Source organism: Netta rufina, assembly GCF_964035555.1.
Source record: "Netta rufina genome assembly, chromosome: 1".
Taxonomy (NCBI): Eukaryota; Metazoa; Chordata; class Aves; order Anseriformes; family Anatidae; genus Netta; species Netta rufina.
In genome coordinates, this window is record NC_140123.1 from 149,010,686 (window position 1) to 149,027,483 (window position 16,798).

General features: G+C 44.0%; 1 protein-coding gene across 1 annotated transcript in view; it reads left to right on the forward strand.

Annotated features, from left to right (window-relative positions):
- The window catches only part of STAB2 (stabilin 2), a gene marked incomplete at both ends in the record, with an annotated part of 86,696 nt that overhangs the window by 60,717 nt on the left and 9,181 nt on the right, over positions 1–16,798 (forward strand). The window contains 18 exons of the mRNA XM_084291293.1: positions 820–891; positions 2,757–2,876; positions 3,244–3,291; positions 4,410–4,493; positions 4,572–4,718; positions 5,130–5,261; positions 5,597–5,656; positions 6,183–6,359; positions 6,440–6,529; positions 7,350–7,496; positions 8,658–8,714; positions 9,468–9,591; positions 9,886–10,035; positions 12,343–12,447; positions 12,897–13,004; positions 13,645–13,838; positions 15,897–16,038; positions 16,404–16,537. Of these exons, the coding sequence (XP_084147419.1) occupies positions 820–891; positions 2,757–2,876; positions 3,244–3,291; positions 4,410–4,493; positions 4,572–4,718; positions 5,130–5,261; positions 5,597–5,656; positions 6,183–6,359; positions 6,440–6,529; positions 7,350–7,496; positions 8,658–8,714; positions 9,468–9,591; positions 9,886–10,035; positions 12,343–12,447; positions 12,897–13,004; positions 13,645–13,838; positions 15,897–16,038; positions 16,404–16,537 (2,091 nt within the window). The remainder of the gene's footprint in view (positions 1–819; positions 892–2,756; positions 2,877–3,243; positions 3,292–4,409; positions 4,494–4,571; positions 4,719–5,129; positions 5,262–5,596; positions 5,657–6,182; positions 6,360–6,439; positions 6,530–7,349; positions 7,497–8,657; positions 8,715–9,467; positions 9,592–9,885; positions 10,036–12,342; positions 12,448–12,896; positions 13,005–13,644; positions 13,839–15,896; positions 16,039–16,403; positions 16,538–16,798) is intronic.

Here is a 16,798-nt window from a genome sequence, read left to right on the forward strand (position 1 = left end):
ACTTCTGCTTTCTGTAGGAGTTTCAGCTGTTCAGATACCTAAAATTCTGCTATTACACTGCCTAGCACATTTTTCTCTGATACAGAAAACTCCTTGAAAATTCAATCTCCTACATATTAAACATGCACTCTAAACTGAGAGTATCAAGCAGTGAATTGGAGAGAAGTCATTTCTTTGCAGCCATGTTACAGTTATCACAAAAATGAAATACTAAGTGCAAACCAGAGCAATCCTGACATAAACACTGAATACATTGCCACCAAGTGTGAAGCTATCAGTGACATCAGGACACAATCCCAAATGTGTATTGCAGATATGTTTCATCACTTAAAACAAACAAGCAAACAAATAAACAAAGACAGAGGGGAAAACAAAACAAAACAAAAAAAAAAACACTCATGGAGATAAAATAGGGGAAATTAATTAGGATTTTAGCCTGTTTTACTGACAAGATGACTATCTGCAGATGTCCAAAGGGTCATTTCAAGTGACCAGAACAGCAGAGGTGAGACAGAGAGATGGACAGGCAGGGAAGGGGCACATAGGGTCTCTCAGAAATTGTTATTTCCTGGTCTCAGTCTATGGTTTCTCAAGCTGGCCAAGAAATGTTTGCAGGAGAGATGAAGTACTTTTTAGCTTAATAATTTATAAACCATCTCACTAAGAAATGGGATTCTGAGTTCTTCCTATTTACCAGAAGTATTAATTTGGAGAAAAAAAAGAAAAAAAAAGAAAAAAAAAAGTAAATTCGATATAAACATGCTAAAAAAAAATCAAACACCTTTCCCTATATGCATGTTTGCTATTTTTCCTCTGTAGGCAGTATGCAATTGCTTGAAGGGATACTCTGGAGATGGCAAAAAATGCACATACATCAGCCTGTGTTCACAAGTAAGTATCACTTTAAGCAGAATACAGTCTTGTGATAACCATTACCCTCTGGGCTTTGGTATGCATTCAGGACTAAGTCAGATAGGTAGATCACTCCTTCTATGCACAAAAAACACTTAGATTAGTATCTAGTTTTCAAACATGTTTAGTTCAGTTCTTGCTTTAGTGCTGTCACTATTTTGGAAACTATGCAGTAAGGACTTTTCCTGGACCACAGCCTGGACACAATACAAGGGCCTGGACTCATCACAGAGTCCCAAAAACAACTCGAAATCAGATCTAGAGAAACAGACCCTGGTCTGTAATGGTAAATTGTAAGTCATATCTCCTAAGCAGATTTTTTGTTACTGAGAATTCAAATTAAAAGCCACTATATGTAAATGTGTGTTCACAACCCAAAGGGCTAACCAACATTTTAGTTAGTATGAGAAAAAAAAAAATGCAGTTTCTTGGCAAAACAATTAAAGAGCATGGAACAAATGTTAAAAGACAGAAGCGTGAACTATAACGAGTTAGCTATAATGACAAAAATAAATAAATAAATAAATAAATAAGGAGATGTTCAGGGGCCAGTTCTAGCTGTTCTAGGAGCCAGGTGATTGGGAACCGAAGAAAAGAAACTACGATAGGTCAAAACCACCATGTATTTTTAATATTCTCCTGTCACTAAGCCCACTAGTGTGATTTGGGACCATATCTGGGCAACCTGATCAAGAGAGATGACCAAGAGTCCAACACATCACCTTCTCAGGCTGAAATATTTATAGCCAAATCAGAGCAGCAAGTCCTCACTCTTCCTGGGTCATTACCAGTGAAATCCATTTTATAGCAAACAGTTGGAGGCCCAGGCATGACTGGAGTAGATGATTCCAGTGGAGGTCATGCATCCTGACACGCATCCCTGGAGATGCATCATACAGTGCATAATAACACTGCAAGCTGCAGCAGAGGCAGGTTATTGAACCATGACAGGGAACACAGGGTGGTAGGTAGGTGGGAAGATTAAAACTTTTCTTCATCAGAAGGTCAAAAGAAAAAAAAAAATCTCCACACAAATCATTTCTCTTCTTTGCCTCCCCAGCTCCACAAGTTGCAACCCAGGCTTTCCCACACCATTCCCCATCCCGACCTTCATCTGTCACTGCAGACTGAGAGTTAGCCACATCCATTTCACACAGTCACTGCTAACCACGTGTTCATGAGCAATGTGGTGCTCTGCACCAGCCGCATTGCTCTGCTTCTTGGCAGGCTGCAGCAGGGATATATCTACTCTCCCATACACATTAATCCTTTGTGCTCAGAGCACAGTGACAATAATTCTCATCGTCCATGACTGGCCTGTCAGCAGACTTTCTCTAACCTTGAAAGGTTGCTGAGATGAAGAGCAAGGGCAAAGTCAGAAGCTGGAGGAAGGATAGCTCAAAATTATGAGCCACTGTTTCCTATGCTTTTCCTTTTTCCTATGCCATGTTCTGGCTATTTTGCTTCCACCTGTCTAATTATGCCATAAAAAAAAAAAAAAAAAAAAAAAAAAAAAAAAAAAAGAGCCTTAAAAAGTGTTACTGTCAGACTAGAAATTAAAGAAATTAATCTGTCTTCAATGTAGCCAAACCTCTGTGCAGCAAAGCCTCATAAAAAGCTATAATAAACCCAAAGGAGTTTATGCTCCTTCTCAGGGCCCATAGTAAAGGATCCCCAAGATAAGCATCACTGGGAAGGACACCACAAAACAAGCACGTAGAAAGAAAACAAGACAACTTTCTCAGTTTTTCCTGATTTGCTCTCAAGTTCAGTCCTCTTAAGCTATACACAAGAAAAAAAAAAAAAAAAAAAAAAGTGAATACTTTAAATTTTGGTCTTACCAGAATAATGGAGGCTGCAGTGAGTTTGCCATCTGTAATGACACCGAGCTAACAGAAAGAACCTGCACCTGCAGACGTAACTATGTTGGAGATGGATTTAAATGCCGAGGCAATATCTACCAGGTAAAGCGTTGTATATGTTTGCTTATTGTATTTCAGATAGCTATTTCATACAGCAGCTGTCTCTTGAAAACATGCCTATTTTTTCTTGGATACCTTGGTAAATCTAGCCCAGAATTTGCTGTTTGTAAAAAACAACTACATTGATGGATAGTTGTTATGACTGCAGTACTAGCACATTAATACTTGTATTTTTAAGTTTCAAAGAAGCCTGCTATTTCATAAAGCGAGGTAAGATAAAACAGGAGCGATGGGAAGCATTCACTCTAAGCCAAAATTTCCTTCTTTTTCAAGTGCTGCATTTGGTAGGATTCTATAGAAGTTGCTCCAGATTTGCAGCAATGTTACAAAGTCTTGTTCTTGGTTGCAGGAACTTCTCAGGAACTCCAACACATCTAGGTTTTATTTTCACTTAGAGGTAAGAAAAGGGTTTTTTGTTTGTTTGTTTTTTGCATTGAGGGTGTGGAGGGGGGTGGAAATAGGCAGGGATCTGTTGTGTACCAACACCCTTCAACATAATCAGGACTGAATTTGGATCACCAGTCCCAATCGTTAGTCACTAATACCAGAGATGCTCCAATTTAAACTATTAACTGCTATTAAAAACCTCTAGAAAATTAATAGTTTAGAAAATTAGGGGAACATAAGACCTCTAGACCAGGCATAAAATTGAAGCATTTACCTGTTGGTCTGAGATCTTCCAGCACTTGTCTCAATTCTGAGGTGAGCAAATATCATTTTTCTACCACCACTGTTGCATTTCCATTTTGCTACACCATTTCCCATTCTCCTTCTGAAACATCACAGGATGTTGGATGTGCATTGCCAGTTGTTGGTGTTTTCCAGAGAACAGCAGCAGCAATTACCTGCTCACCCATGAGGCTCAGAACAGCATAAATCTATGCATTGGCATACTAGTCAAAGACATATTTTAACTTTGGTTCTGCTACCATGGTAGATGAATGAATTTGTCTCACTTTAGCAGAGCTCTCTGCTTATTTGAGATTACCACTGGTCATTGCGATGTGCCTGCAATACTCCAGGTCCTTTTGTACCACCAGCAGTAATCAATTTATGCCTAGGTACGAGCAACCATGTATCAGCTAAATGCATGCACAAACACATTCAAACATCCATTTTTAGACCTCTCAAGATTAAAGGATTTATTCAGTCTCCTTGCCCAGAAGGAAATAGCCCCCTTCATCATCCCTACACTTAGCATTGATCGAGAGCTTTCCCTCTTGTTGTCCTGTTCATTATTGTAGAGAAAACAGGCTAAGCTATAAAACAAAAGAATGAACAAAAGAGAGAAAAAAAGATCAGTTTTGTGCACAGTGGTGGCAGGTGGGGATGAGAAGGAAAGCCCACACCATAGAAAGAAGTTTCTCTCCCCCTCACGTTGCAAGTGAAGGGAGCTGAGCGTGTGGCAGCAACAGGGCTGTGGGCACCATGTCCCATACAGTGGGGTTGCCCTGGCTCCACATGAGCTACGTTCACTAAGGACTCTGTTCTGCTTTGTCCTTTTAAATCTGGCAGGCCTTGTCTATGAAAGATATTGCTGGCCCAGGCCCTTTCACTCTGTTCGTGCCTCACACAGACGTATTAAACAGCAACCCACAAGTAAGTAAGAAGGCTGGGAGTTTTCGGATTGAGACACCTTGCTCAGCTGCATCTCAACTCCTCTGCTCTCTGTTGCAGGTGAGGGACTGGCTTGCCAAAGGGGAGATGGCACAAATCCTTCGGTACCACATGGTGGGCTGTGCCAGCCTGCTGTATAGCAACCTGAAGACAGTCAGGAACGTCACCTCTCTGCATGGGGACCAAATACAGATCACCTATTCTCAGGTAACAGGGTGAGGAAAAGGTAAGGGTCTGACTAATAAAACTGTCTGCTCTCATTTAACCATTTTAAAAACTGTAATGTTCCTTTTCCTCCTCTATTGCATAAAAATAAATAGTATTTAAAAATTAAAAATTGTCCATTCAGACAAAACATTCAGTACTTACCTGCTACATTAAGACTGGAGTTGTACTATCCTTGCTTTGATGTGAGTTGTCTTACCCTCCAACTCTGGTTTGCTTGTGTTCTCCAAACAACCTCTCTCTCTTACCGTGCTTGTAAAACCAAGAGGTAATTTATTAAAAGGGAAGCTACTATTTGTTTCCAAGAAAGAAGGGTCACTATATAAAAGAAATTTGGCATAAGCCTCACTGTCCAACAAGGTTCCACAGAAAACATTTTTATTGCCTTTTCAGAATTCAGTGTATTTGAACAATAAAGCTGAAATTATATTCAGTGATGTTGTTGGCACAAATGGCGTGATTCATATCATAAACCAAATCCTGGTCCCATCACATATTCAGGATTTCCCCCCAGGCCCTAAGAAGGTAAGTGCAGCTTTCTGTCATTCTCATCTCAGGGGCTTTTATATCTAACAGTAACTGTAGTTATCATGCAAGTCATACAAGAAGCAGCATTACTAAGACAACCTTATTTGTCAATGTCAAGTTATTTTTATATAAGTTTAACATTATATTTAAAATTCTTCTTAAACTGTTCTTAGCATAAATATAATTCCTGAGTAAATTCCACACGGGGCTTTTACAATGGCTTTGATTTCGTAACAAAAAGCTTAGAGGGGAAAGCAAGCTAATATCTGCTTTTAAAACACCCGTATGATGTACTTATTAGATAAATCTCCTGACTATTCCTTTCTTTGTAGGAAAGTCTCAAAATGGTTGCAGCCAAACATGGGTACATCCTATTCAGCAATTTGCTAGAGGTAAGTGGACAAGAGTCAGCAGCCATCAGGCACAGGTTTTAAACAAATACAAGCAACAAAAACAATAAAAAAAAGCACAGGCAGGGTTCACAACATCAGTAGCAGGATGGTGCTCAGTGAGGCCAAAGGACTCACAGCAAGGTATGTGACACCCCCAGTCACCACCTGGCTCCCTCCAACAGACATGGGGGACATGTCAAGCAGACGCACTGCCAGGTTTCCCCTTCCAGCCCAGCTCCGTCCTACCATGTCAAATTACATGGCCAAGGTTTGGCCCAAGTATGACTTTAAGCCCAAAGCTAGGTCTGCAATATGATTATTGGTGGGCAGATGAAACACTTTTGGGTCATTTAACTTAACTTGGGTGACTTAACTGTGTTTTTTAAAGTCATGACATTGGCAAGCTGGTGACCAGGCAGCCCACATGGCCACTGCATCTCAATTATGCCAGCGTTCACCTCGTAGGGTCAATATCCTTTTAGAGGGAGCACTAATCTCATACACATAGAATTTTGGCATGTTGCAGAAAAACAACCTGCTTGGGCTGATCAACGATCCCATTCACAAACCCGTCACGCTATTCTGGCCCACGGACACAGCTATCCGTGGGCTGCCACAGGAACAGCAGGACTTCCTCTTCAGGAAATCCAACACGGACAAACTGGTGCAGTACCTCAAATTCCACATCATCCGTGACGCTGAGGTAAGACCCATGCTTTTTTTAGGACTATTGCCAAGGCAAAGACAGGGGAGCCTGGGCACGCACATCTCCCTTGTTTCCAGGTTTTGGCCTACCAACTCCCTCGCTCCACCTCACTGAAGACCCTGCAGGGCTCCAACCTCAGCATTAGCTGTGGAGATAACACAGAGATTGTAAGTATTTTCCCTGCCAGCACCTCTACCCCTTACCTCTGCCATTGGATTCAGTCATGTAATCCCCTCTGTGCCTGCACTCAGTCCCTAAAAAGGATCAGTAACACCAAAACTTAATTTCTCCTTGCCTGTCCATGCCAATAGCCACAAAACTGCAGCAGCCACCCCAACCCATTCAACAGGCTAGATGGTTTGCAAGATTTTTTTGGAGTTGTCATTTCCCCTCTTGTAAGATGCTATTTGTTCAAAACAGCTCTCAGTTACCTCAAAAGACAATTACTATCACCTTAACTTCTCCTACAATGAAATACACAATGAAAAACCATTAGGACAAAGCTGGCTTTGGCAGAAGCCTCATGGATACAGCATCTGGGTGCAAACTCTGGTTTGCAAGCATTCACAGGCCAAGATTGTAGGCAAGTATGCAACCCATCAAGCCAAAACAATGGCATGTTTTTCCTCTGCAAACAGGTCATACCCACACATCCTCAGACAAGCATCTGCCTCTGCACATGTGGCTAAGCTTAAATGCATATAAGGTACACCCATGGACACTCTGTCAGCTTTAGGACATGGAAAGGATCTGCCATCTGTGAGATTATAGCACTGTGATCTGTAGGAAAAGAGGTCTCCAAATTGGTTTCAGGCCCCCACAGCCATCAGGGTTACCTACAGGACAGTTTGACACACCATTGTGCATCAGAGCATTCCTACAGAGGGAGGATCATCCCCGATTCCCATCCAGGATCTGGATCCAATCTGGCCCCACAGAAAACTGCCTCACCATTTTTCACGCTACTCTCCCTATCCCCTCTCTCAGGGCGCCCTTTTCCTGAATGACAGACAGTGCAAAATCGTGCAGCGGCAGCTGGAGTTCGACGGGGGCATCGCCTATGGCATTGACTGCCTGCTGACGGACCCCAGCCTGGGGGGACGCTGCGATAGCTTCTTCACCGTGGAATTCATGGTCAGTCCAGCTTTTTTGATCATTCTCCCACACACCAAAGCCACAGCCCACAGGCCAAACACTGTCCTCAGAAGAACAAGGGGCAATGCTCACAGCTGCTTTGACACTACCAAGGTTAAGTCTCATCACTTCAGTTTGTATTCACCTGTGCTTTGTGTCCACCACACTGGTTAGAGCTATGCCCTTGGTCTCTCATATTTCTTGCTTTCACAAAATCCCTCTCAACACACCTAAATAGGCACTGCTAGCATGGAGGAAGTTTCCTTCATGAACTTCAATGTGACCTACAAACAGGAAGTTTTGATACTCACAGATCTCCAGATGCACCCAGCACACTCAGGGTACCCATACACTGCCAGCAAGGACCATGTTGGCATCCATAGGAAGAAGGAAGGTTTCTGGAATTCATCACTGACATTGAACACCCCACTGATAGCATTTTTCAGAGGGCAGGCACTTGTTGCTAAAAGTGGACCAAGTGATGGTGGTAAAACAGGGATTTCCTGACAGGCTCAGGCAGCTTTGCATCCTCCTTCTCTCCCTAGCTAGTGGTTTTGTTTCTGAAGCCCTCATTAGTTTCAGTATTTCCCAAATAAAATATTGTTAAATGGTTTGAAGACCAAATTTTCTTTAGTTTAATTCAAAACTTATAAAAAATACTTAGAAGTAACTACCCTTTCATGAAATTAGTCTGAAAAAAATCTTGGAGTTTATATTTCAGTTATGAACCCAGTGATTTTTCATAGCCTGCATGCTTCAGTTACCTTTTGTTTCATGATTTTGTTAAAGAAAATGGATATAATGCCATCAGGTCAGGTCAGTGTTTCCTGAGAAGTAACTGATTACCAGTATTCCAAATTAGACAGCCAGATCTGATGCACCTGACATCAATATTTGTTTACTTGCTTGTTTATATCAGGAGTAAATTTCTTCTGGTACGAACATTTGCTTCTTGTATTTCAAGGCACTAAATTAAGGTAACTATTTTGTTGTCATTCTACAACAACTTTGGAGAAAGGAGAGAAATCTGTTTCAAACATGACAAATCTGCATTCTTTTCTGCTCATATTTACTGCTCACATCAAACAGACACTTCTTGTCAGTTTGGAATTGCCTTTTCCTGCAACTGTGTTTAATTTCTCTCTCCTATTTTGTACACAGGGGTACTGTGCTAGCTGTTTCAGTGGTTCTAAGTGCCCTCCAGGGACAAAACCAAAGGTAATACATTAAAATCTTGCGTTTAAGCAGCCTAACTTGCTCTTCTCTGTACTTCAGCTCTATAAATACCTGAGGGGACAATGTAAAGAGGATAGTGCCAAACTTCTCTCAGTGGTGGCCAGTGATAGGACAAGGGGTAGTGGGTATAAATTGAACCACAGGAGGTTTCGTTGCCATACGAAGAAGAAATTCTTTACGGTTCAGGTGACAGAGGACTGGAACAGGCTGCCCAGAGAGGCTGTAGAGTCTCTTTCTTTGTAGATGTTCAAAACCCACCTGGATACAATGCTGTGTAACATGCTCTAGGTGACCCTGCTTGAGCAGGGGGCATGGACTAGATGACCTCTGGAGGTCCCTTCCAACCTCAAACATTTTGTGATTCACATACACAACTCGAATAAGTTGCTTGTCAAAAAGAGTGAATCCTCAACACTGAAACCATACTCTAAAGTGAGACCATAAAGGCCCAGGGACAAAGCTGCCCCAAGGCATGCACCCACATAGTGAAGGGATGATTGTCAGCCTCACACAGCATCTGCCGTAGCAAGTGCTTCAATTGACTTCAGAGTAGCCCCTCTGTCCTCGTTAACAGAGCTTAGCAAGCTGAGTGAGAAGACTGCAGCCTCCCAGATCACATTTTGATTCAATGTACAGCAGAAATGGCAATTAAAAAAGAAAAACAACCCAGACCTCCATGTAGCACTCATCTTCCTGTGTTTGCCCCCTCTCTGCACTGCCACACGTGATGCCCAGGAAGGGATCTACCGATGCACGTATGAGACCTACGGGCTGCGGAGGGACGGGTGCCGCAGGAACTGCTCCATGCTCATCCACACAGCCAAGTGCTGCAAGGGCTACTTCGGGCCAGACTGCCAAGGTAGGACCCCCTGAGCACAGCCTTTCTGACAGGAGTTGTAAGAGCATCTCAAGGATCTCAGCACGTGAAGCTTGCCATCAGAGGCATCACAGCTGCTCTTACAAATCCTACCAGAGATGCATTTATTGGTATTTCCCCGTTCAAGATTTGACAAAACAATAATGAACAGCAACAATGAATAAGCATGCACTTGAGCTCAACAACCAATTTCTGTTTTTTCTCTCTCTTTAAAAAAAACAAACAAACAAACAAACAAAAAAAAAAAAAAAAAAAAAAAAAAAAAACACTTTTCAGCTTGCCCAGGGGGTCCAGAGACGCCATGCAATAACCACGGCTCCTGTGACGACGGATATGCTGGGACAGGAGAGTGCCGCTGCAACAGCGGCTTCAATGGGACTTCGTGTGAGCTGTGTCTACCAGGCAGATATGGCTCCAACTGCAAACGTGCGTTTAAGTTTCCTTTCCATACTGCTGCCCACCTCAAGCCTAAGCCATTTTGTCAGTGACAGGTTTTTAAGTAAACCAAAAAACGCTTCCTCCTTCCAATGCTACCATTTCTCTTGAGCACTTCCTCACACAGACGGATGGCTCGAGATCTCAGAATGGAGGAGGAGGAGGCAGTAGCTTTCCTTTGCTTTCCCTATTTTTGCATGGCAAGTAAGTAACGTGAAATGGAGGCACAGCCAGGGCTACCAAGCATTTTCAACTACAGCACAGCCTTCTTTCGTATCCCCATAAAGGGCAGGTCAGCATTTTAGCAATACAGCTCCCTGAGGATTGCAGGAGGCCAAGGCCCTGCACTACTTTTGCAAAAAAGAAGATTAAGGGCACTGAGATGAAGGTAGTTTTTGTAGAGGGACAGCAGCCAAGAAACTGCTCACATAATCCACTTTGCTGTGGTCTTAAACGTAGCTGAGGTGGAACCAGGATCAACATCATCCTTTGAACTCAAACGTTTTCTCAACATAATACCTTCAGAGGGGAAGCTACCGTATTAACACTTCCATCGTAACTGTGTACATCTGTAGTGCTCATGAAATGCATAGGGCTGGGGTGTTAGAGGCTAGATACCTTTAGGTTGAGAGCAAGGTATCAGGCTTGGATACCAATGCTCAGGACTAAGTTTATCTCCAATTTTTCCATTTTATAGGACACCACAGCATAAATTCCATTTAAGCTGATAGATACCATGACCAGTTTCAAACTAACAAGAACAAAAAAGTCTTATAGCCCCTTCTTTTTAATGCATACTTACACCAACCAAAAACTAGGTAAATGGACTAAAAGAAAGTCAGAGCATGAAAATCCTTTTGAGCAGGACCAAGTTTTCACAGAACAAGAATTTCACCAAATCCCACATCATTATACTCATTAAATAAGAATATTTGAGGAAGAGAGATGAGGCAAGAAAGGATGACACTTCATTATATTATAAAACAGAGAGTTATTAATAATTCTTCAAGAGGGACTCAGCATGAAAGTTATTACAGCACCAAAAGAGTGGGGGAAAGACATCACCCATAGATTAAAGTAACCCCTCATGCTTCAGCTATACGGCACAAAGGGTAACGCCCCACATGGGAAAGGAACAAAGGGAATGCAGAAGCTTTAAGTCATAAAAATGTATAAAACCTAAAGAACACATTACAGATAACTTATCTATACAGCAAAGTTCACTAACCTCATTATTTGGCTTCCTTAATGAGACAGACTTTCTCTCTTCCCACACACCTCTGGCTAAAAGGCTTCCCCACAACTAGCAGGTGTTGCATGTTAGGACAGGATCAAGCTGGGTCTTCATCTCAACCATTAACTCCTTCCTGGTTCTTTGTGAGGTTTGCTACTCCTATCACTGTGCAGTTCAATACTCATAATCTGAGTCACATTGAACTAATGCCAATTATAAAATCGTAAGATCACAGGATAATTCAGGTTGCAAGGGATAGCAGAAGCTCTCCAGTCCAGTCCCTGCCCAAAGCAGGAATCAGCTCTAAGCTCAGAAAACATAGTTCAGGGTAGGTAGAATAGAACAGCATAGCATAGCATAGAATCAATAAGGTTGGAAAAGACCTCTGAGATCATCTGGTCCCACCAACATCCCACCACCACCACCAATATCACCCACTAAACCATGTCTCTAAGAACCGGGGACGACCTTTCCTTGAACACCCCCAGGGACAGTGACTCCACCACCTCCCTGGGCAACCCGTTCCAATGCCTGACTGCTCTTTCTGAGAAGAAATATCTCCTAATTTCTAACCTTAACCTCCCCTGGTGCAACTTGAGGCCATTCCCTCTAGTTCTATCACCTGTGAGAAGAGGCCGACCGCCAGCTCCACACACCTTCCTTTCAGGCAGTTGTACAGAGCAGTAAGGTCTCCCTTGAGCTTCCTCTTCTCCAGACTAAACAACCCCAGATCTCTCACAGGATTTGTGTTCCTGGCACCTTCACCAGCTTTGTAGCTCTTCACTGGATGTGTTCCAGGGCCTCAAAGTCCTTCCTGTAGTGAGGGGCCCAAAGCTAAACACACTATTTGAGGTGTGGCCTCACCAGAGCTGAGTACAGGGGGATGATCACAGGGGGATGCATGCCTGGCCTCATGGTGAAAAACAGTGAGGTTAGACTTAGCTAAATTATTACCAGATAATACTGTATCTGAACTGACAGTCTAGGGGATGCTTCTCTAGGGAATTATTTTCTCCTCTCCCAATGGCAACTTTATAAATGATCTTTCTGCATTTCTTTTGCAGTCTGCGAATGCAAGAACAACGGGCAATGTGAGGAAGGATATTCAGGAACAGGACGATGTTTCTGTGAAACAGGATGGACTGGCCGGCTGTGTGAAACCAAGCTAGGTCTCTGCCTCACCTCCATGGACCCTGTCACGTGGAGCTCTGGGTTGACAGCACTCACAAGTCAACAGGAGGGTTGCATAAAGGAGAAATAGAAAGTGCTAATAATATCAGAAGCTGTCAGTGGAGGCTAAGGGAGCTCCCAAGAGCACTGATTTGCAGACAGAGGCTGTGTACATAACTGCTCTAGACTGTGAACAAGCCTCTTCACATCCCTGCCTTGCATGAAATAGGAATATGAACACTTGGCTCCCCTGTGGAGGTGCTTGGGGCTATGTGAGGGAAGGTATTATCCAAGTGCTAAGCAGTCATAAAAAATATTTACAATGTCTAGTTAGCAAGACTGCTGCGAGGGCTTTCCTTTCTGCCCAAGGGCATTGGGCATTGTTCTGAAACAAGGGCATTGCTATATAAATACCATTTTCATCTCTGCTGTTTTGTCTTCCTCACAGCTCTGCTGCCAGTGTGTTCCCCAAGCTGCTCTGCCAATGCTGTCTGCATGGAGAACAACACATGCCAATGCAAGCCACTTTACAACGGAGATGGGATCACATGCATAGGTGAGCTCCCTCTCACATTCATGGCTGCTACAAAATGTGGGTTTACGATCCACCAGAAAATGTTGGTGGCTATCAAGCTGAAAAACTTCTTAAATGCTGTAACAAATTCAGAAGATGTACACATCAGTGCTTTCAGAGGCAGGTGGCTGATTGCAGCAGGCTTTACCAAGCCCGAGTATGAGCAAGAACCGTGCTTCAGTCATGTTTTGGAAACAGTAGGGTTTTCAGCAGTATTGCACTTATAGGATTGTCTTTTCTGACTTTAGGCAACGCAGTTCCTACGTAGCATCACTGCAGAAACAGTCACCTCTAAGACATGTGTCTCACATTCTCAAAGTCACCCTGGCCAGAGCAGAGCAGAGCAGACAGGTCTCTCAAACTGCCATGGGGCAGAGCAGAATCTCTGGGTTTTGATACCATTTCTCCTAAAGCAAGGACATCTGACGAGGTCTTCAAAACCCACAGGGATAGAAATTGCACAAGTTCAGGAGTGCCTCAGGACACCCAAAGAGTATTTTTACCCAAATAGGTGTTCTAGTGTTTTTAGTGTACCTTAAAAAAATTGGAGGTGTTTTGTCTTTGCAAAGAACATCCTCTTTAAAAGCAGACTTCACTGATACACTTTCTTTTCTCTGCACAGCTGAAGACCTTTGCAAACAAAACAACGGCGGGTGCCACAAGGCAGCCGAATGCACACAGCTCGGGGTGAAGGTCTTCTGCAGCTGTCAGAAGGGATACAAAGGAGATGGATTTACATGCCTTCCTATAAACCCTTGTGCTGACGGGTTCAATGGAGGCTGCCATGAACATGCCATTTGCACCGTCACAGGACCTGTAAGTTGAATAATTTTAGTTTCCACAGGAAGTCTGGGGCACTTCTTACTGGTGCCAACAGAAGTCTTTTTCCCAGCGGCACCATACTCTGTGCCTCTCAAAGCCCCCTGTTTTCCAAAACAGTCTTTAGATAACTCCAGCCTACTTTCCACATCATCTTGGCATCATTTCAGCTGAGGAGTGAGAAAGGATTTGAAACCTTTGCTCTAAGGAAAGAGGTACTACAGCTGTGGTGGTTTTACTTGGGTGGGCAGCCGAGCTCCACCACAGCCACTCTCTCATTCCCCCTCCTCAAAGGGAGAGGGGGAGAAAATACGATGCAAAGGGCTCAAGGTTTGAGATAAGGATGGGGATATCACTCAGCAATTATTGTGACGGGCAAAACAGACTCAGCATAGGGAGATAGTACGATTTATTGCCTATTATTAACAAGCTAGAAAAGTGAGAAACAAAGGAAAGAAACCAAAAACACTTCCCCCCATCCACCCTCTTCCACTTCCTCCCCCCGAGCAGCACAGGGAAACAGAGGAAGGGGGGCTGCAGTCAGTCTGTAGCGCTTCATCCGCCGCTCCTTCAGGGTCACTCTTGTCCCCTGTGTCATGGGGTCCCTCCTACGGGATGCAGTCCTTGCCGAACTGATCCAGCGTGGGCTTCCCACAGGCAGCAGCTCCTCAAGAACTGCTCCAGATATGGCTCCGTACCATGGGGTCCATCCCACAGGAGCAAACTGCTCCAGCACGGGTCCCCCATGGGCAGCAGCTCCCCCCAGACCCCCTGCTCATGAGTGGGCTTTTCTCCACGGGCTGCAGCTCCGGCCCAGGGCCTGCACCAGCAGGGGTACTCCACAGGCAGCAGCCTCCAACAGTGCAGGGCCACCTGCTCCACCGTGGTACTCCACAGGCTGCAGGGGGACAGCCCGCTTCACCATAGTGCTAACCACAGGCCATAGGGGACTTCTGCTCTGGCGCCTGAAGCACCTCTGCCCCTCCTTCTGCACTGACTTTGTTACCTGCAAGGCTGTTCCTCACTCCTCTCAATCTCCCAGCAGTGTTTTATTTTGTTTTGTTTTTTCTTTCCCTTTCTTAAATATGTTCTCACAGAGGCACAAACAACATCACTTATTGGTTCAGCCCTGACCAGCAGCAGGGCCCTTACCTAACATGGGGGCAGCTTCTAGATTCTTCTCACAGAAGCCACACCTATGGCCCCCCGCTACCAAAACCTTGCCACATAAACCCACTACAACAACAAATGTGACATTTTGCATGTGCAATTTTTCTGTTCTCTTTTTAGCTCTCCCTAATTGGCTATCCCTATTTGCAATAGGAGTTGGGTAGCATTCAATTGTATGTATTTTGATTGCTAAACCTAGGAACAGCTGGGAGGATAACATCACTTGGTTAACCAGACGCAGCTTAGATAGCAATTGCAGCCACATGACACAGTCTTCTTGGCATGCAAGGTCAACGTTGTTCAGGAAAACTTGTGGCAGTGATTTGATCCAGCATTTGTCTTGGTGCTTTTGGGATCATCTGTCCGTTCTGTTTTGGTGGTTTGCCTGATGCGTCTTCCAGGAACTCTCTAGAAAAGCCTTGCTGCTAATCTGTTCCAGCTGTTAACCACCACAGTCCCTGGGTGTCACCAAATCCTGCTTGGCTTATAGTTCTCCATGTATTACAATCAGTGGACTGCTAAACTCCTTTCATGCTTCCATGCCCAGACATTTAAATATCATTTTGATTGGTGTGTCATCCGTTTTCGTTAATTCCATGTTGTATAATTCTCTGATGTGTTATTAGCTTTGTGGATGGAATTATGCCTTGGCATTAATTTAGCAAAGCTCCTAAGTACATGCATAAATGTTTCGCTTAAAGGAGCAAATGTCAGTGTGACAGTTTGCAGGCTGTTGAATCACGGCTGTTAGTAGCAACTTTTCTGCTTGCCTATTGCTGGTGACACCAAGTGACATTTTTCCAGCAGTTCAGAACGTCACTTGAAGTACCACTGTTATGTCAGTTAAATACTTGGCTTGGCCTTCTTCATTCTCTCTCCTACCAGGACAAACGCAAGTGCGACTGTAAAAATAACTACATCGGCGATGGGCTGAACTGTTCGGTGATGCAGCTTCCTCTCAACCGCTGCTTGCAAGACAATGGGCAATGCCACCCTGACGCGGACTGTGCTGATCTCCACTTCCAAGGTGAGGATGGCACACAGTGCATGCCATGGGAAAGGGACATCCTCGTCCCTGTGCCACTGTGCCAGTGTCAGTGGGTCTGGCCAGGATCCTTGTGTCTAGAAGCCTTCTCAGTCCTCTACCCATGTCCCCTGGAAACAATGAGATGTAAGCGTGATTCAGCTTAGAACATGTGCATAAATACTTCACAATTCTGGATTTATGAAGCAGTAGATGAAGGCATTCTAGATAGAAATATCACCCATGACCCCCCGGTCTGTCCTAACTACATTGCATAAAAGTCACAGGTATTCCCTAATGCGCAGTTGACTTTTGATCCAGAAATGGAAGCCCCACCAGGAAATGTTGGCTCCTCTCTCTCTTTACAGATACCACCGTTGGAGTTTTCCATTTGCGGTCCCCACAAGGGCAGTACAAAATGACTTACGAGAAGGCAAAGGAGGCCTGCGCCAATGAGTCAGCCACCATCGCGACCTATAACCAGCTGCTGTATGCGCAGAAGGTGACGCAGTCTCAGTGTGGGAGGAGATCCCTGCCATGGACATAGCCACAGCATAAACAGAGAGGGAGGAGCAAAGGGGCTGCTCGATGCTTATAAGCATCTTTTTCTCTCCTATTTCTCCTCCCCATGCCAGGATATGTTTGGCTGGGAGCAGTTTTTGGACTGGTTAGTGTGTTCATACCAGCCCGTATGACACTGAAAGCAATTCAGTTGCCAGATTCTTGTTTCTAATTGTCCAGATGGTGAAGTCAGGGTTTCATG